The 20,050-nt window shown below is 51.6% G+C and overlaps 3 protein-coding genes across 5 annotated transcripts in view; all 3 read right to left on the bottom strand.

Annotated features, from left to right (window-relative positions):
- Positions 1–384, bottom strand: part of PLCH1 (phospholipase C eta 1) — an 83,484-nt gene extending 83,100 nt beyond the window's left edge. The window contains exon 1 of the mRNA XM_027647501.1: positions 283–384. The gene's annotated coding sequence lies outside the window, so the exon portion shown is untranslated. The remainder of the gene's footprint in view (positions 1–282) is intronic.
- Positions 385–2,174: 1,790 nt separating this feature from the next.
- Positions 2,175–7,622, bottom strand: CUNH3orf33 (chromosome unknown C3orf33 homolog). Of its 2 annotated transcripts, none has more exons than XM_027647206.1 (5): positions 7,419–7,622; positions 7,282–7,341; positions 4,998–5,151; positions 3,840–3,991; positions 2,175–3,331 (listed from the first exon to the last, which is right to left on the bottom strand). In XM_027647206.1, the coding sequence occupies exons 1-5, from the start codon at positions 7,548–7,550 to the stop codon at positions 3,059–3,061; spliced, it is 771 nt and encodes a 256-aa protein (XP_027503007.1). In that variant the 5' UTR covers positions 7,551–7,622; the 3' UTR covers positions 2,175–3,058. The 2 variants fall into 2 exon arrangements, with proteins under 2 accessions (XP_027503007.1, XP_027503006.1); XM_027647205.1 differs by having other exon boundaries at positions 3,831–3,991; positions 7,419–7,523.
- Positions 7,623–8,992: 1,370 nt separating this feature from the next.
- Positions 8,993–19,714, bottom strand: SLC33A1 (solute carrier family 33 member 1). 2 transcript variants are annotated; one of them, XM_027647203.1, is made up of 6 exons: positions 18,963–19,714; positions 14,369–14,559; positions 13,533–13,717; positions 12,995–13,112; positions 11,996–12,211; positions 8,993–10,317 (listed from the first exon to the last, which is right to left on the bottom strand). In XM_027647203.1, exons 1-6 carry the CDS (start codon positions 19,675–19,677, stop codon positions 10,150–10,152), a joined length of 1,593 nt encoding a protein of 530 aa, XP_027503004.1. In that variant the 5' UTR covers positions 19,678–19,714; the 3' UTR covers positions 8,993–10,149. The 2 variants fall into 2 exon arrangements, with proteins under 2 accessions (XP_027503004.1, XP_027503005.1); XM_027647204.1 differs by lacking the exons at positions 12,995–13,112; positions 14,369–14,559.
- Between the last annotated feature and the right edge of the window lie 336 nt (positions 19,715–20,050).

Genomic DNA, 20,050 nt, shown 5'->3' with positions numbered 1-20,050 from the left:
CCTGCCGCGGGCGGAGCGGCCGGAGCCGCGATCCACCCCCGGTGTTACCGCGGCCCCGCGCCCGCTCCCATTCAACCCCTTCCCCTCTGTGTCCGCGCCCCCCCTCAGTGCCGGACCCCCTCAGCCCTGCCACCCCCTCAGTGCCGGACCCCCTCAGTGCCGGACCCCCTCAGCCCTGCCGCCCCCTCAGCGCCGCCGCCGCCTCAGCCCCGCTGCCCCCGAACCCCCGCCCGGTCCGAACCCCCGCCCGTCCCGGCGGAGTCTCCTCCCGGCGGGACTCACCGAGCTCCCGGGTGCAGCCGTGCGGAGCGGTCCCGCTGGGAACCGAGGGAGCTGAGGGAGAACCGCGGGAGCGCCGCGGCCCCTCGGGGCGGCCCCTCGCGCGCCGGCGGCGGGTGCCATGGAGACCCCGGGCCGTCCCGTCCCACCCTGCCATGGGCAGGGACACCTCCCACCAGCCCAGGTTGCTCCAAGCTCCATCCAACCTGGCCTGGGACACTCCCAGGGATGGGGCAGCCACAGCTTCTCTGGGCGACCTGTGCCAGGGCCTCCCCACCCTCATTGTAAGCAAAATCTTCCATGAATCTGATCTAAACCGACCCTCCTGCAGTTCAAACCATTCTCCCCCGTCCTATCACACCAGCCCTGCTGAGTTTATTCCCGAAGGACGCAAACAGCCCCTCGCTGCCGGGCGGGCTCTGGGGAAGGCCGGTGCTGTTTATGGCCATTTGCCTGACATCCCACACCGGCAATAAACAGCCCGTGCAGCGCCGAGGGTATTTTCCTTGGGCCATTTGGAGGCCAGGTCTGTCCTTTCCCTCCCTGGGGTCTTTTGAAGATGTTGTGTTGCTCATAGTTGCGGGGGCAAAGCACAAGAGCTGAACAGTTTAATTCCTGTCCTTATTCCCAATCACAGAACTGCATCCCCTGATGGAAATACTGTGCTGGGCATCGCAGCGGGTGAAGGAAGGGAAGGAGCTCCTCAGAGGCAGCGTGGGGGGTTTATGTAATGGAGAAAGTGCAGCTTCTCCCCCAGGCTCAGCCTGTCCAGCCGGGCTCTGCAGGGCTGTTGGTCTGCTCCTGTTACTGCTTTTCCAATAGCCGGGCCTCCCACGGAGACAGGATCTGCAACCCCTCAGCCCTGCACAGATGGAAAGCACAGCTTTGAACTGAATTGGGCCTTTTCTGAGGGGGGAGGGTGTGCTGGTGGTTTTATTCGTTAACAGATAAGCCCTGGATGATAAGGAAAACAGCATTAACAAACAATTACAGGGGCTGACCCTCATGAAATCATTTGTCACTGCAATCCCAAATCCCTGTGAGGGAACAACAGCTTGGTTCACATTCGCCCACACCTCACCTCTGCGTGCTAGAAATGTCGCATGTGGTTTCCTGCGAGTTTTCTCTCAGCTTTACGGTGGATTTTTGTGATAAATCCTCCTGTGACTCATCTACAGAACAGAAGTGCAAAGTCCAGAATTATATTTAATTATTACAGAAAATAAATCATAACTGTACGATCGTGCCCAGCTTGGAAAAGCTCCACTTCCCAGACGTAGGAAGAGGAACACCCATAACCCCCCATGAGAAATGGATTATTGTTGAGCCTCAATTTGTAGTTCGGGGTTAAAACTCGGCTTTGGGGTTTGCTTCAGGGGATGCCACCTGCAATCCCAAACCCGTCTGGATGGCTTTCACAGCCAAGTGCCACGGCAGGGGTTGGCCCAGCCCTCTGCTGTACAATACATAAAAACTGGTCTCATTTTTTACTTTGAAAGGGGCACAGCCCCCTGGTTTCCAGCCTCCCCTCTCCCCCACGCTGCTTTCCAACACGCTGCAGGTACTTCATGGCTCACTGCTCACCAGCCTCACCCCCGGGAGGACCAGGAACAAAAGCACTAAAGAAGCACCAACATCTATTCTTATTTTAGAATCTCAGGAGTCACAATTTTGCCCCTGAAATCAGCAGAGAAAATGCTGACACAGCAACTAATTGTTAGACAAGCAGTGCTCAGCTATTAAGGTTTTTTTTCACCACACTCTTCTCTCCAATATTTCACTGGAAAGGAATCACACAGAAAGAAGGAAAATCTGTAAAGCACTTCACTTTAAATAAATATTGGGACTGTGGGAGGTTAAACAAAGGTCAAGTGCTTGGTATATAAAACATGTAACAATGAACTTAAGAAATTCAATCTTTATTTTGAGAATATTTACAACATAAATAGTAGTACACTCATATACTTAACATGTGTGCCAAAAATAAAAAAAAAGAGTTTAAGTTCTTATCACCTTCTGGTCCTCCTTTTCAAATTTCTTGTTAAAGTTTTATTTTCATCTAATTTTCGACATTTATAGAACCATCAGAAAAAAAAAAAAAACATAGGTTTTTCCTCTTCAAGGGAAAGTTGAATTCTAAAAATCTGGATTCCTGACATTAATTTACATTCTTTGATATACCAAGTGATTTTTTTTTCCCCAAGGAACTTTATTTGTTACAACCTCAACAGCCACAACAGATTACCACTTATAGCAGTAACAATGCAACCCATTATTCAAGATGAATGTTTTCTAAAACAAAAATTACACACCAAAAACAGTGTAACAAAAGAATTCAAACAAAAGGCTCACGTGTAAACACTTCCCATGAGCTTTGTAAAGGCCTGAAGGGGAGTTTCTAACCCGTGTGAGAGCTGTGCAGCAAGGACACATCACAGAGGTGTGAACTGGCACTGCACCTCCCAAACCCGCTCTGTGTGCTGCCTTCCCTGCTGGGAACACAGCTCGTAGGGATTTAGAAGGTGGAAAACTGGACGACTAATTTAGGACATTATTGTGGAAGAGTTTGGCACCAGAACCTTTTCATTGGTGCTCCTGCACACTGCTCCTGAATTTCACTCCCACCTGGGTTATGATATGGGATATATTCTACATAACCCATTCCCTGTGGGGCTTCTGCTCGAGACAGGGACCCTCAACATCACGGCACTGTCTGTGATCACAGACATCCCCTGGACACAAACCACACAACTCAGGGAGCTGATGCTCCTCCACCTTTTTACCTCTCAGTGGAGCCCCTAAGCCACCTCACAAACTCTTTCAGCCTCTGCACAAATTCATTGCTGCTGATGTGATCTCGGATCCTTTCAGATTTCTTTTCCTCTTTCCAAATGCCTTTATTTTTCTTCAAGGCCTTCAGCTCTGCCCGAAGGAGCCTCTTGTGGAGTTTCCAGTACAGGCGGGACTCGTGGGGCAGCCCCTCAATCCGGGCTGCTCTGCCCAGCCCTTGGCTCAGGAGCTCTTCGTTCAAGCACATGCTGAGAAATCGACCCTATAAGAGGCACAATAAAGATGACAGTCACCGTTAAAACAGGTTTATTTGGGGGTTTGTGTGAACACCCCCAGAGGTACAAGCTTTAATTGTGGCTAAATCTATGCTCTGGCAGAAGAAGTTCAAAGTGAAGAGGAATCCAGCTGACTCAAACCCCAGCTCTAATGTGAGGCCCTGGCACAGGTTGCCCAGAGAAGCTGTGGCTGCCCCATCCCTGGAAGTGAAGTGTCCAAGGCCAGGCTGGACGGGGCTTGGAGCAACCTGGGCTAGTGGGAGGTGTCCCTGTCAGCATCTGACAGAGACACACACTCCTGTCATAAGTCAGTCTGCAAAAATACTGGCCTTGAAGTCAGATTTGCAAACACAACATTTAGAATTCACATCCAAAGAGATAAATCATAAATAGTAACATTCCTTAAATGAACGGAGACAACAGAATTGCACGACTACAATCAAATCAAAAGCGCAGATAAAAGCCAGTTTTGGAGGCTCTATTTACCTTATTCACTAAAACAAGGCAGTCCAGGGCCGAGCCCTCCCTGCCCAGGAGCTGGAACCACATGGGCTGTTGGGGGCTGAGCTCTCTCTGCAGCCAGGCTGTGCCACTCGGAGCCACCTCCACCCCCGCCAGCCGGATCAGCAGGAGCCCCTCTGACTGCCCTGGGAACAGAGAGGGACACGTCTGGTGCTGCAGGGAACCTCATGCTTTGCACAGACCCACGGCTCTTGGTAATGAATTTATTCCCGTGGACTCAGGCAAATCACCCCAAAAAATGACCCCAAAACTGACCAAAATCTCCCCAAAACATAGTCCAAAACTGTCCCAAAACTCCCCCAAAAAAGGACCTGAAATTGACCCAAACCTCCCCAGAAAATGAACAGAAACTGACCCAAATCACCCCAAAAGGTGACAAGAAACCGACCAAAATTATCTCAAAAAGTGACCAGAAAATGACTCAAATCTCCCCAAAAAAGGACCAGAAAGTGACCCAAATCTCCCCAAAATAGGACCCAAAACTCAGGCAAATCACCCCAAAAAACGACCCCAAAGAATCCCTTTGGGGTCCCCAAAGGACTTCTCTGCAAACAGGAATTTGGTCTCATTTCTCCTTCAGTTAAAAAAAAAAATAAAAAAAAAATAAAATTCAAGTTTGCACAAGTGGTTTGAGCTGGTTTGGGTTATTCTGCATACAGAGAGAAAGACCTGCTCCCAACCATCAGTCACTGTCACTTATCCAAAGGGGCAGAGGCATTAACACCTGCTGGTGTTTGCACACACACCTGAGTGTGTGACTCATGGAACTGAGGGACAGTTTCTTTCAGACAGCAAAACTGGCCCCCAAAACGGGTGTCTGCAAAGGAAAGCACAAACCCAGCAAAATCTTTTTGCCAGGATTGAGATGAGCTGTGCAAGCAGAAGCACTGCCTGTGTGCTCACTTCTGCTGTTGGAAAATATCACAGTAACAAATAACACAAACACTGTATTGACAGACTCTCTGTATGGGTCTCCTCCCGTCTTTTATTCCCCAGTTTCCCACCTGGAAAGCACAGATAGACCAAAAGGCAGAGCAGGAAATGTTTCAGCCTTTCCTCCCAACCTTGCAGCCACTCTGAGAGCAGCACATTTCATCCCCACCCTTGTTCTTCACATTCCTTATTACTTACACTTTCTCTGGATGGCTGTGATGAAAGGAATGCTGATGGGAATGTGCTCAACTTCCAGGCCCTGCTCTGTGACATGATGTAATTTCCCTCTCAGTTTCACATTCTTTTCTACAAACTCCACAGGTATATCCAGAGCACTTGTAAACTTCGTTGTCTATTAATGAAAGGAAGAGCAAGACAAAGTTTTATGAAGAAAAGTAGAGTGATTACAGTCACATTAGATCCAACTTCTTCTTAAAGTAGTTTGGGAAATTACAGATCTATTATTAGAGAGTATGGACAAGCAAATATAGATATTTACTTAATAGTGATCAGCTGCAGAGGCTGTGCCAGCCTTTCCCTGGCTTACAGGACCTGCAGCATCAGGGTGGACATAAAAGCCAGGCTTAGAGAGAGAACAGAAACTGCCATTTTTTGAGCATTTATTGAAGTTCACTTGATGCACCGTGAAAGGAGTGTTTTAGAAGCGGCCTGAATGGTGCTGGGATGAGGTGAAAGGAAGCCAAAGGACAGACTCGCTGAACACAAAGGCAGAGCAGGGAGGGCAGAGACAGCCCCGCCTTCCCTAAGGGAGGAAACGAGGAGAGGGACAAAGGCAGGTGAACAGCTTTGGGAAGATCACAAGGAGATTAAATTTGATACCACAGCACTGGAGGATCCCGAGGGGGTGTTATGTGATCACACAGGGAAACCAAGCTGAGCAGCAGCAAAGACTTGGGCTGTGGCACAGGAACGGAGCGAACACTGGTTTGGGGTGGAGGGAGAAGGACAGGTGAGACCCCCAGAGAAGACACTGAGGTCTCACTGTAAGAGGTCTTTGCAGAGCACTGACCTAATTCTACTGAGCTGTGAAACCCACTGACCTGCTGAGGTACAACTGCTGGGAACCAAACTCCCAAACACCAGGCTTAAGGCAAAGACCTGTCTCCTGTGTGTTATTTATTCAGCAGTGCCCCTCTGTGGTCCCTAAGGCCTCCCACCAGGAACATGGAAATTCGGGACCTTCAGGTAGGAAGCCTGGAGGGTTTTTAGGAACAGAAGCTGTCCAAAGCTGATCTCATCTGTTCTGGAAGCTCCACCACACAGATTAACACCTTCACAGGCCCTTGGGTCAAAACCAACCAACCAAAAACCGAAAAATATAATTCTGGCAACATTTGTAGTTCATGTTTTCTGGTAGGATTTTAAAGCAGAAACTCTGCGCAAAAGTTCTCTTGTAGCCTTTGGAACTGTGCAGAGGGAAGAAGAGGCTAGCTGTTATTTTTAAGCAGCTGGAACCCTGTGGGAGTGGGGTCACTCCCTGCCCGTGGAGGCTCAGCTTCTCCACGCACCGGTGGTGCGGTGTCAGTGCAGCATGACCTGATCACTCCAGGGAGCAGAGGGCTTCGGGAACAGGCTCTGGGGTGGGAGCACAAGGGGGGGACGAGGGGGCAGCTCGGTCGGGCTGTGGAGGTGCTGCACGACAGTGACACCGAGCCCCTCAAGGTTGGAGCCCGCCAAGATCTGAATCAAACTTTGCCGTTGCTTTTTCCAGCTGTTACTCAGCAGCTGTGGCTGGACCGTTATGTATCGGCAATTGCATCGGGAGCTCAGAACAGACCCAAATGAGGGCAGAGCTGCGCCCGCGGACCGAGCAGCACGAGAAGGGAGAGAGACAACCAACAACCAGCGGCTTGAGCGCTCATGGACGGGAAAGGGATGTCACCTGTGACCAAGGGATGTCACCTGTGACCAAGGGATGCCTTAAACGTACAAATAGTGCAAAGCCTCGAAGATTGCGGAGCGGGGACCCCTTTGAGAGAACCACCCGGCTCCTGCTGCCGTGGAATGGGATAAAACACAGCAATCCCTTAGCTCGGTGCGGGAATCGGCGCTTCCACCGGGAGCGGGCGGGACAGCAACGGGAACGCGCCTGGGCCCGGCCCAGCCGGGTCCCCACCCCAGGGTCCTCACCCCAGGGTCCCCACAGCAGGGTCCCCACAGCGGGGTCCCTACCCCAGGGTGCCCACAGGAGGGTCCCTTCAGCAGGGTGCCTACAGCAGGGTCCCTTCAGCAGGGTGCCTACAGCAGGGTCCCTTCAGCAGGGTCCCCACAGCGGGGTCCCCACCCCAGGGTGCCCACAGCAGGGTCCCCACAGCGGGGTGCCCACAGCAGGGTCCCTACCCCAGGGTCCCTCCAGCAGGGTCCCTCCAGCAGGGTCCCCACCCCAGGGTTCCCACAGCGGGGTCCCCACAGCGGGGTCCCCACCCCAGGCCCCCGCCCGGCCCCCCAGCCCCGCACTCACCAGGCGGACGCTCCGCGCCAGCAGCAGCACCGCGGCCACGGCCGCGCCGGCGCTCAGGCCCTGCGGGCAGAGAGAGGGGGTCAGGGGGGCCGGGGGGCTCGGGCGGCTCGGCGGGACCCCCTGGCCGCCCCCGTTACCCGCAGCAGCCCCAGGTGCGCGTCCGCCCACTCGGAGAGCCGGGCCAGGCCCTGCCCCAGCCGGCCGGGGCCGCTCGGCTGCTCCGCCATGGCCGCGCCCGGGCGGGAACGGGGCGGGACACGGGAAAACATCACCCAGAGCCCCCCCTGCCGCGGGCACGGACACTGCCCACAGAGCGGGCTGCTGCTTCCAACCACCCCGGCCTCGGGCACTGCCTGGGATGGGGCAGCCACAGCTTCTCTGAGCAACCCGTGCCAGGGCCTCCCCACCCTCACAGCCAGGAATTCCTTCCCAATAGCCCATCTAGCCCTGCCCTCTGGCACTGGGAAGCCATTCCCTGTGTCCTGTCCCTCCATCCCTTGTCCCCAGTCCCTCTCCAGCTCTCCTGGAGCCCCTTTAGGCTCTGGGAGGGGCTCTCAGGTCTCCCTGGAGCCTTCTCTTCCCCCGCTTTGAACTCTCCAAACCTCTGACACACTTCCTCTGACCCTGCCAGATGCTCCTTTCTTCTTATCTTTTTAAGGCTTGAGTTTGTGTTTTATTTTTATTTTATTTTAATCTTAGAGGTGTTTAAGTCCTCAGTAATTGTAATTTATTTTTTTTAAATCACTTCAAAAGAGGGTTGGCAGAAAAAAGCAACAATATTAAAATTTTACTGCTTCCCTTCAGCAACCTGCTAATGGGCTGGCACAGCACTAACATTTCTGACCTACAAAATAGCCACTTAGATTAAAAGCACTAATCCATCACTTGTTTTAGCAGTTTGGAAGAATAAACAGTTAGTTAATTTAGGTCATATTTCATACATATTCTGACCAATTTAGAGTGTATGTGTAACTTTGACATTGTTGAGATCATCTAATAACTGATAAGCAATCCTCAACCCATCTTTATTAGTAACAATTTCAGTGGCACCTTCCGAAAAAGTGAACAAAAAATCACAAAGTAAAAGCCAACCCCCAAAAAACTGGGAATTTAATTTCCCATCTTCTGCACTTGAGATGGTTTTCCTCAAAGTCAGAAAAGTTAAAAATCTCTAGGTATGGACAAGCTGTGATTAAATCAGTGCTCTGTGGCCCCAGTGGGGACACAGAACTGAACTGGCTCACACGAGGTCAGTGCACTGGAGGTGAGGGGGCTGGGACTGAAAGGTGCAGCCATAAATCTCTGATGTATTTTTATGTTGCCTTTGTGCTTATGCAGAGGAAGATTTTCAGCTTGGAGAATAAAAACCATCTGATTTCATTCAGCTTGACTGATTGTGCTGTACTTGAAACAAACTGTGACAAGTTGTCCACTCAGGAGAGGGGAAGGGACAGGAGTCAGTGCCAAAGAAACACGTGTGCACAGTCCTCTTCCAGATCCTCCTTGCTCCTGATGCCATGGAGAGAGACCCTTCCAGACCCCTCCTTGCTCCTGATGCCACGGAGACCCTTCGTACAGACCCACCCGTCCCCTCCAGTCACTCCAAAGCTGGGGTTAATTTACATCCCCCCCCAAACACGCAGTAACAGAAGATCCCCAACCTCCTCCAAGCCCAACACTTCAAATACTGACAAGGCAAGAAACACAGACAGAGAGACTCGTGCCCTTCCACGGGCTGTTTAATAGCGATGCACCATTCACACCCACCGAGGTCCCAGTGCCCTCTCAGCGCGGGCTGTGGGTCACTAAGGCACTCAGGAGGGAGGGCAGGGGGGATAATGCACCGGGAATGTTTCCACCACGTGGCATCAGCAGCTCCTGCTGCAGCAGCTCCACCACAGGACTGTGCTCCTTGGATTTACGGGAGGGCGAGACGTGTGCCTGCTCTCTGGGAATCTGCCAACTTCGTCATCACCAACTCGCTTTTCTTACCCCCAGCTGGGAGCAGTCACGGTTTTCCCATTGATTTTGAGAAGGAATGCTCAAATTTTAGTGACACTGGGGAAACCCAATGCTATCAGTTCATTCCCTCAAACTCACCCTGCTCTGAAGGCCCTCCCCTGGGAAGCCCAGCTGCTGCACCTTCCAGTTACAGCTGCAGGAGCCGAGGCTCAGAGGATTGTGCGTTACTCCAGTCCTACCTTACAGCATTTTGTCCTCAAGAAAGTTCCTTGAATGTAAATCAAAATGCTTTGAAACAGCGGAAATAAATTAAACAAATGTAATTTGATTATAAAAATATTTTCTTATAAATCTTTAAAGCTTATAAAAGCCAGAAAATACATTTAAAAGAATCTCCGGAACGTTTCATCCTTTGAGGCGTGGCCACAGTTCAGAAAGTGAGAAGCAAAGCCCACAGACACCTCACACTTGATCTTCCCACAAGGAATTCCGTGGTACAACACTTAACCTGTATGTGAGAATGCCTTTGGTGTCCTTCCCTGGGCCAGCTGGCCTGTCAGGTCACTTCTGTGTGACAGTAAAGCTGGGACTCAGCTGGCAACGCTGCCCCTCGACAGCCACGGCACCAGGAGCTTTTCCAGGGGTGCCGTGTGGGATCAGCGGTGGTTGTGCCAGCAGCCGTGGCTCTGGAGCTCAGGGAAATGCAGGATACTCAGGGAGGACAGAGGTGGGAGCCTTTACTCTCTGAACTGACACTGGGAGGGCAGTGGTGTCACAGCCATGGCCTCAGCCACACGGTCTCACTGCTGTGGCACCAAATACCGATGTTCCTGGGGGTGGGTTATGGGATATGTCTGTGTAATAGAACTAAAACAACCTTGCTGGTCCATCCAACGTTTAAGTGCATCAATTGCTCCTCTTGCACTTCCAGGAAGACTGTCCTTCGTCCTGCAGCTTTTTCAACTTTGGTCCAAGGAGGAACCACCAGCCAAAGCCCAGGATGAGGCAGACCACGGACTCCACGTAGTAACCGTCCAGGGTGGTCACGCAGGAGCCACCAGCCTCTGTGCAGAGCTGAAACAGGAGCACAACCTGATGCATTAAGTACCTCTGGGAGACACAGACACAGACTTCAGAAAGATTAGAGAGCCACTGGTGTCTACCTGCTCTTGCTTCTGACTAAGTATAGTTGTTGACTCTTCCTTGTTTCTTACAGAGGCAGTCAGAGAGGCTTTGGAGCTTAGCAGCAGCATGAAAAGTAACAAATCTGTTCTAACATAATTTGGGAAATGGAGCACACTGGCCCACGGGGCAAACCCCAGGAAACAGAAACTGCCCCACTGCCTCAGACTGCCTGGAAAGTGCAACCACTGGTCTCAATCCCATGGAGAAAGATGATTTTTTTTAACAGCCATCCATGTTATGGTCTCCCCACCCCTGGAAGTGTCCAAGGCCAGGTTGGACAGGGCTTGGAGCAACCTGGGCTAGTGGAAGGTGTCCCTGCCCATGGCAGGGGATGGAACTGGATGAGCTTTAAAGTCCCTTCCAACACAAACCAGTCTGGGGTTCTCTGTCTGGGAGAAACACGCCCAGGATGGTTTTTAACCCCCAGCATTTAAAGGGTGAGTGTACATACAGCACAGGACTGTTTCTGCTATTGTTTGGCTTTCAACACTGCTCTAATCCCAGGATAAATCAATCCCCTGAGCTGAGGCTCTGCCAGCACTTTCTGAGACATGTCAAAATCAGATTAGGAATAAGAAGGGAGTGGTGGTGGTGGTGGAATGTTACCAACTGGGAGGATGAGAGAAAAGATCAGAGGAGTGAGGTGAAGGAGGAAGGACTCAAGTTCAGTAGAGGCCCAGGGAACCTAATTAGTGACAAGCTAATGAGGGAGGCTGAAAAAGCACCCGCTGTGGAAGCAGTTTCCCCTCTGCAAGCAGTAAAAACTGCAAGTCCAGCTCAGACAAGTCATGTTGGATTCCCAGAACACTTTGTTCAGAGAACCTCCACATCCCAAAGAGTCCTGGCATTCAGGAGTGAAATAAATCTCACTCAGGAGCACTCAAAAAACCCCCCAAACACTTCCACTCTTCAGCCACATTAAGTGTCTCATTTGCCACGAGGAGGTGAATTTGAAACCTCGCTTTCCCAGCAGTTTTGTGTCCTGTTGTTTGATCTGTGTACAGTGCACAGCAAGTTCTTTGTTCTCTTCCAGAGGGATCCCAGGACTGGGAAGGCAGCCAGTCCCACTGCTCCGTTTCAGGGGGAAAGTGAACACCAAAGTCAGGGAGCAGAGCAGCAACCTGGAGAAAGGATCAAGGCAGGCAGAGAGGAAACCTCCAGGAAGACAGGAGGAAGAAAAACCTACCACAGGAATGGAGGGACTTGGAGGACAGACAGCCCTGCCCAGGACAGAGCCCCTAATTACACAGCTCATAAACACGCCTACAGCCTCCTTACACCAGAGCACGTGGCACCAATCTGGTGCTTCTACTACAGCTTTTCATCCCAGCCCAGAAAGAAAGGGACAACTACCCTGCAACTGCAAATCCCCTGGTAAGATGCTGGTTAGTCAGAGTGGACAGACAAAAGCAGACAATTTTGTCAGACGGGAAAATCAGCTCCACCAGTGGGAATTTTTAAGCGTGAGCTGTGCACTGTGAAGGTTGTCAGAGGCAAAAAAAACACCCTAGGAAGCAATTTAATTGTGCCACTATTGAGCAGGGCCCTCCAGAGCCCCCAGACTCACCTCTGCAGCCGCTGCAGTGCCACAGGAGTGGCCCTGGGCCCCGGCACACTCCTTCACCGTGAGGGGATCCACCAGCCACAGGGCCACGGTGGAGGGCCAGTTGCCCCCCAGGTTGGACACCGTGTTCAGCAGGGTCATGTAGGTGCCCCCGATGAGTGGGTCGCTCACCTTGGCGTTGAAGGCCATGATTGCCACGTACATGCTGTACAGGGTGATCTGGGGGGACAGACACACACACAGGGGTCTCCACGGGCACCACAGCTCAAACCCCCGACGTGAACACTGTCCTGAGGTTAGCAACATTCACTGAAAAACAACCCCAACAGCTTAAAACTGCCCCAGGGAGCAACTCCTCCTGCAGCCTGTCCCTCTGCTGACACGAGGAGTGGCCTTGCCACTTGCCTCAAGTCGTGCTGCGTGACCTGAGTCATGGCCCACGTGCACTGGCACGACTCAGGTTATCAAACTAAAACACAACAGCTAAAATAGCATCCAAACCCAACACTGTTGTATTTAAAAATCAACCCTCACAGCATCATACAATCAGTTCTGATCCAAAGCCAGGTTTTCCAGGCCTCTGGATCAGATCCATTGTGATGTTCCTCCAACAAGCTAGCAGTTTTTCTAGGAGCAGGATCACATAACTCAATGGATCTGCAGAACCAGCACAGTCATCACTGTGCCTGTCAAACTCTGCCAGAGTGCTGGGATTTCTCCAGCTCCACTGTGCTTTTGAGCTTCTGGCTCTGGGGAAAAAATAACCTCTCAAACAAAATCAGATCTAGACAACCCAAAGCAGCTCCACAGATGCTGTCCAGTGGAGCACAAGGGAACAGGGAGAACTACCACTGGTGAGAGTATCAGAAGGCAATACAGCCACACAGATCAGGCCTGGAGGGCTTCCAGTGACAGCCAGGACAAGGCAGGTGACAGCATTCACAGGCCTCGAGGTGATGGGTGTGACACACCCTCCTGCCCCCCCTTCCCAGGGGGTGTTACCTGATGCAGAGCGTAACTCAGCACCACCACAGCGTAGTAGTACACGGGGAATCCTCCCTCGTGCTTCACTTTAGGAGCCCACCACACCAGGAAAGCAAACTCCAGGCCAAGCAGCAACCTGGAGGGGGAAGAAACAATTAGTAATTCAAATAATTCTTCCCATGTGTTTCCGAAGCAACTAATGAACATTTACAGAGAGTACACTGAAACAGTTTAGATCTAAACAGTTACACCTATTTCTGTCTCAGAATTAGATATTAAATATTTGACAAGCAGTGAAATTGTTAAATAAGAGCAGGAGAGCATGGCTCTAATGGTGCTGTACACGCATCTTCAAAACACCTCGTGCTCTTCTTTCTCACAGGTGATACTGCCTGAATTATCTTCAAGGCACAGGACAGAATTCAGCTCCCTGTGAGAATCCTGACACACTTTCTTGTAGCTGGGAGTTAGAGAGTTACACAAGAAACCCTACACTTGATCTAAATACACAAACTGGACACACAAATTACTGTGCTTCTATAAAATGAGGTTTTACCTGAAAGGCATCGCTTTGTAGAAGGTGTTCAGGGGCTGGGGGCCTGCTGTGTATTTGCTGATGACCAGGGGCAAGATGATCTGTAAAGGAACCATTGGAACTGCCAGCAGAGCCAGGTGCTCTTTGGGGACCCCCTCCTCCACCAGTTTGAGTCCTGTTACAGCATCTGCTGCTGAAAATCCAACCTGCAAGAGAAATGAGACAAAACAGGCTGAGGAAAGCAGGGGGAGCTTGGCCAGAAATTCAATTTACTATTAAGTAACTTGAGAAATGGGATAGAGGACAAGTCACTTCTGCCACTGATTTGACTTCCAAATTAGTTCTACATGTTCTACACTTGCACACTCTTATTGTCATCAGTGCCAAAAGCTTCCCAAGAACATTAAGTAGCACTGCCATTCCTGCCTGTGCCTTCACTGCTGTTGGCACCCACAGTGTCCAAAAGGAAGCCATGGAAACCCAGCCTGGACACAGCAGCAGACTCCGAGAACAGTATTTGAGTTAAAACAAACATTTTCTGCCCTTTTAACTGCAGGCTACAGAGTCTGTTTGAAAATGTTTTAAAATGTTTAAAAAACAAATTACTGTTATACCAGACTGCAATCAAACTCCTCCTTAATACTTGTGTAAACACAAAAGCTCAAACAAACGTTTTCTGCTGTCCAGCCCTGCTCAGCACGATGATACAAACAATTCTGCTTCAAACTCCATGTGAAAAATCCACAACTCTGATGCAAACCAATAGCAGAACTAAGAAACAGGTTACATCCCAGGGACTCAGCAGCCTTCCAGACTCTGACACCAGCATTTAACAATTCAAAGATGTATTTACTTACTTTGGACGTGAGGATCAAGAGACAGAAGGTAAGAACTGCTGGCATCCTGATTATTGAGAACAGCAGCTTGTATGTATCAGTGATGCCTTTTGTTTCTTCTTTTGCTGGTATTAGCTCCTTGTTTTCCTTTTTCAAAAAGGCAACCAGTGTGGTGGTAACTAAGAAGACAGCTCCCCAGAAAAACAGGAAATCTGGAGGGGAAAATAAAATAAGATCCAAAAAAAAAAAAACTTTGTAGCAGCCTTCATTGACAATTCACCGAGTATCAAAAATGCAGTTATTTTGCTAAATATAAACCTGATCATCAAAATTGAATAAAACCAAGCAGCAAAAGCAAACCACAAGCACAGGGAGTGACACAGCTCTTCCCTCAGCAGGAACGAGGTGTTTGCTGGAGCTGAGGCAGAGCAGCAGCAGCAAACCAGGTCCCTTCCCTGGTGTTTGGGGGGTTGGGACCACAGGGAGCACGCTGGAGGAGAAACAGAAACACAAATGGAAGCATTGAAGGCTTACACATGCAACCACTAAAGGCTGATAAAGGACAGGGAATAGTTACAAGACAGGGAAAAACCTGCAGAGGAAGAACTCCTGCACAGCTCTGCAGTGATTTATGGGTGCTCAGGGAGCCCTTCTGTGCCTCAGGGCCACACTCCCTATCCAGCATCTATCTCCCATCTGGAGGAAACAAAGACCTGGGAGTGTGAAAATGGCCTGATGAAAGTTCTTCCAGTCATAAGGAGCCCTCAAATACATCTGGCTGACGTGGATCCTTGCCAAGGTTCGGGTGCTCTGTTTTAACCACAGCTAATATCTGCTGAATTGGGGGTGTGAAGGCAGCAAGGGTAAAACACAGCAAGCAGCACTTTTTGAGTTAGTGAATGGTTAATCTGAGAAAACCCTATCCTCTGCCTCCAGGAGAGAGGCAAGAAAGAACTCAGTAACATGCAGGGGGCAGGACAGAAGCAGCCTTTAATCTTCCTGGTCACGAGCAACCCCAGAAGCCTCCGGGAGACTTGAAAGGAAGCAGTGAGAGCTGGTGAAAGGGCAGAGGTTTAGTCAATTATTACCTGCTCCTTATGCCCAGGAAGAGAACAAGAAAATGGGGAAGGACTGCTCTAGGTGTATCCACCATTCTCAGGGTAAAAGAAAAAAGGCTTTTCAAACCAATTTTTTGCTGCTTCCACACCAGCTACTTTTCCCTTTCCTGAAGAGCTAATAACCAATGCTGGCAGATTCCTCTCTGCTAAAAAATAGGTGCCCTTAACACAAATTTTGAAGCAAAGATGCATTTTCAGAGTGTCCCACTAATCACAGTGGCTGGCTACAAAGAACAGAGGAGCAGTCCTCTAATAACAACCCTGGGCATTATCACTGCAGTGAGAGATGCACAGTGTGAGGACGGGGACAGAAATAGCTCTGAGCATCATCACATGAGCACTCTTGATCAGGTCAGCCCTGTCAGCTGCAGCACAGCACTGCAAGGGCTGCATCAGCAACAAAGCAAGGCACGAGAAAAAGAAAAAAAAACCCATATGTAATAGTCCACATTAAAAGAATGGGGTTTCTTTGAGATTGTAGGTAGTTTACAGAAAAATAAGGTTAATTTGCCTTCAAATACAGTAACCTTCACTAACAGGCTACAAGCAAAAGAACTTTGAAGTTGTAGTTTACACAAGGGATTTCAAGCACAAAATTTTCTGGTCCCACCACTGCTGCCTCCCCACCCTGATTTTGTCTCTGCCCCTACGCTGTTGTTAACAAAATAAACCACTGTGATGGGGCAAAACGGGTTTTTGAACTACATCAGGGATGGATCAGGCTGGAAAACAACCATCCAGAAGGCGCCCAGGGGTCCAGGTCCCAGCTGCACCTGCACAGGTACACACCTCCTCCCAGGAGATGGCCCTGGCCAGGTCAGTGTGGGCTGCCTGCCTGCAAAGGGCACCTTTGTCCTGTGCTCACACTTCCCTCTCCTCCTTCATGCTGGAACAGGCTCTCCTGTGACTGCAAAGCGGGCAGGAATCACCAAACCCAGCCAGGAACCTGCCCCTGCCTTTAAAAACCCAAAAGTCACCCGACCTGCAGGTGCTGAATAAACTCCTGGACGTGCCAGCACAAACCATCAGCCCACAGAAAGGTTATCTCCCATTTCCTTCTCCAGACCTTTATCTGAAACAGCCTAACAGAGCACTTGGTTTGACGGATGGCTTTACATTTGTCCATATTATTTCCTGAAGTTAATGAGAATAACAAATGCTGTTGCTCCTCAACAACTCAAAGATGACTTGGGATCACAGAATCACAGAATATCCCGAGTTGGAAGGAACCCACAAGGATCATCAGTCCAACTCCTGTCCCTGCACAGACACCCCAACAACCCCCCCCGTCCCTCAGAGCGTTGTCCAAACCCTCCTGGAGCTCTGGCAGCCTTGGGGCTGTGCCCACTGCCCTGGGGAGCCTGGGCAGGGCCCAACCAGCCTCTGGGGGAAGAACCTTTGCCTGAGATCCAACCTGACCCTGCCCTGACACAGCTCCAGCCATTCCCTCAGGTCCTGTCACTGGCCACAAGAGAGAAGAGATCAGTGCCTGTCCCTCCAGATCACGGAGTGTTGACTTGTTCTTTCCCTGGCACTGGGCTCAGCCTATGACAAAAGTGCTCAGAGATCTGAACTGGCAGGAAACTATTCACTTCTTCCACCTGCAAAGTTTTCTGCTGCTTTACCTGCCTGACCTTGCTCATCCCAACCCCTGTTCCAAGCAGAGCAAGGAGCAGTGAGCCCCTCTGCTCCTCAGTGAGTTGGTTCTGTCCTGCTGCTCCTCAGCTGCTTCAGGGAAACATGGACATGCCAACCTGCACCACAGGCACACAAACCAGGGAATGGGAGCTTCTTACAGTCAGTGTTATCTCCTAAAAAAACAATATCCTGTAACTAGAGTGTCAGTTGTTTGCCTTTCTCACTCCAGCCACGTCAGCACTCCAGGACAGGACAGGTCAAGCAGGTTGCATCGGTGCTTTTTGGGTTTGGGATTATATTTTCTAAAACCAGCATTTTTGTAACAGTAACAAAATCCATTTATACAAACAGTGCTGAGAAAAAAAAAAACCCAAACAACAAAAGCCCTGGGCAGTGAGGGAAGTACAGCCAAGCCAAGCTCTCTGAACACCAGTGACTGCAAGTTGCATCAGCAGTGAAGACGTCAGTGTGCACTGCAGAGAGAGGGAAGAGACAGGCCAGCAGTGAGGAGATGCACAGCAGGAGCACAGGGAAAGCCAGGAACTAGCTGGGATGGCAAGGACTGCTCTATGCCCACTGACAGAGACCACACAGCAGGCTGGCAGCAGGAAGGGAAGGGGAACACTAGTCAGCAGTGGTGATGCTGCACAGACAGGGTAAGCACAGCAGTCTGGGAAACTGCTGTCCTGGTTTACCCATGAGACAGGGACAGGACAGAAAGCAAAAACTACCCTTTACACGACAATTCCAGCCCGTTTTGGCATACCTGTTCCCTGGGATGACACAGGCAAGGCAATCAGTGTGAGAGAGGGAAAAGAGACTAAAACCATGAGAATCTGCCCTTCACTACTGCTCGTGGCCACCCTGAGACTGCAGCCAGAGGCATCCCAGGATTTCCTGTCCTCCCCCAAGCTCAGCTGGCTAAACTCGACCTTCCAACCAAACCAGGGGCATCTTGAAGGTAATAACCCTAACATCAACCACCACACAGAACCCTGCTGGGAAAAACCCCTAAACAACCCAAACACCAGCAAACAGAAGCATCCCTACACTAACAGCTAGTTATGGATGGATTACCAGACTTCATTTAATTCATTATGAACAAAACTCCCATTAATTTACTAAAATAAGGCCTTCCTTCAGAAAATGGCCATTTTTCAGAATATGCTCAACCCCAAGCACTTCTCATTTCTACCTCTGTGCACAATATCATGTTGGAAGAATGAAAATATTTTGAGTTTCCCCTTTCCTTCCTCCCAGAAGGAGATGTTCATAAAAGGGCTCCTTAAAAAGAGGCAAAGCTTTTGGCTTGTTGGGCTTTTTTTTTCAGAGTAATCTTGTCCATGGCCACTAAACCAGGAAGGGGAAAAAAACAATCTCTCCAAAGTGCTTAGGTCAGCCAAGATAATGACAAGGCAGGTTTCCCACAGTCTTAAGGCCAGAGAAATCTGGAAGTTCAGTGCATGCAGCAGTGGACTCTGCCAGACTCTGGGCAGGCTGTGCTTTCCCACAGACAGGGGACAAACCAAGACTGTTCCAAAACACCATTCCATCTGAACAGAGGGGTCCAGGCTCAGGGAAGAAGCATCCTGAGGAAGATATAACTACTGCTATAAGGAAGAAATTCTTAGCTGTGAGGGTGGGGAGGCCCTGGCACAGGTTGCCCAGAGCAGCTGTGGCTGCCCCATCCGTGGGAGCGTTCAAGGTCAGGTTGGACGGGGCTTGGAGCAACCTGGGCTGGTGGAAGGTGTCCCTGCCCATGGAATCTTTAAGGTCCCTTCCAACCCACCCCATTCCGCGGTTCTACCCCCATCCCATCCCGCCCCAGCACACACGGGCCGGCAGTGCCCGGGCAGTACCTGAGAGGGTCACAATGCCCCGGGGCTGCGGCTGGACCCGCAGGTACTTGTTGCAGAAGGAGGCGGACTCCAGGGCGAGGAAGAGGACGTTTCCCAGGAAGTACCCGGCCGTCTGCCCCACGGAGTTGCAGGTGGAGGCGTAGCCCACGTTCTCCCTGGACAGCATGGTGAGCGCCCAGCCGTCCACCGCGATGTCCTGCGTGGCCGCCAGGAACTCGAAGAGGAAGAAGGTGACGGTGAGGGCCCGCACGTCGGGGCCGCGGCCCTGCCCGTCGCCCAGCAGCGCGTCCACCTGCGTGGACATGTAGATCATGAAGAGCCCCAGCACGTACTGCGTGGGCACCAGCCACGACTTGCGGCGGCCGAAGCCGCGCAGGTACACGGCGTCCACCAAGGGCGCCCACAGCAGCTTGAGGCTGAAGGGCCAGAACACGAAGCTGAAGAAGGCCTGGTCGGTGTAGCTGGCGCTCTTGCTCTGCAGGATGAGCGGCACGCTGCCCGCCAGCCCCAGCGGGATGCCCTGCAGCACGTACAGCACCAGCAGCAGCAGGATGCTGCCCAGCTCCGCGCGGAACCCCCGCGCCGCGCCCGCCGCGCCCACCACCAGCGCCTCCGCGTCCGCGGGCAGCGGCTCGCCCGCCGCGGCCAGGCAGTGCTGCCGGGAGCCGGCGCGGCGCTGCCGCCCGCCCTCCTCGGCGGCGATGGCGGGCGCCATGGCCGGGACGGACCCCGGGGAGCGGGATCAGCGCCGGGATCGGCGCCGGGATGGGGCGGGAGCGGCCCCGGCGCTGCCCCGGCGCCGCCGCGCTGAGGGAACGGCCACACCCCCGCGCGAGCGCGCCAGGCGTGGCCGCGCCTCATTGGTGCGCCGGGAGTGACGTCAGCGAGGCCACGCCTCCCTCAGCATGAGTGACGGGCCGGGGGTGGGATCGGGAAGGGGAATGGGATAGGGATGGGATCGGGAACGGGATAGGGATGGGATCGGGAACGGGATAGGGATGGGATCGGGAATAGGATAGGGATGGGATCGGGAACGGGATAGGGATGGGATCGGGAACGGGATAGGGATGGGATCGGGAACGGGATAG

The sequence above is a fragment of the Corapipo altera genome, unplaced genomic scaffold (assembly GCF_003945725.1).
Source record: "Corapipo altera isolate COAL_440 unplaced genomic scaffold, ASM394572v1 113, whole genome shotgun sequence".
Taxonomy (NCBI): domain Eukaryota; kingdom Metazoa; phylum Chordata; class Aves; order Passeriformes; family Pipridae; genus Corapipo; species Corapipo altera.
Note: the sequence above shows the minus strand (reverse complement) of the source record. Positions and strands in the feature narration are given on the sequence as shown.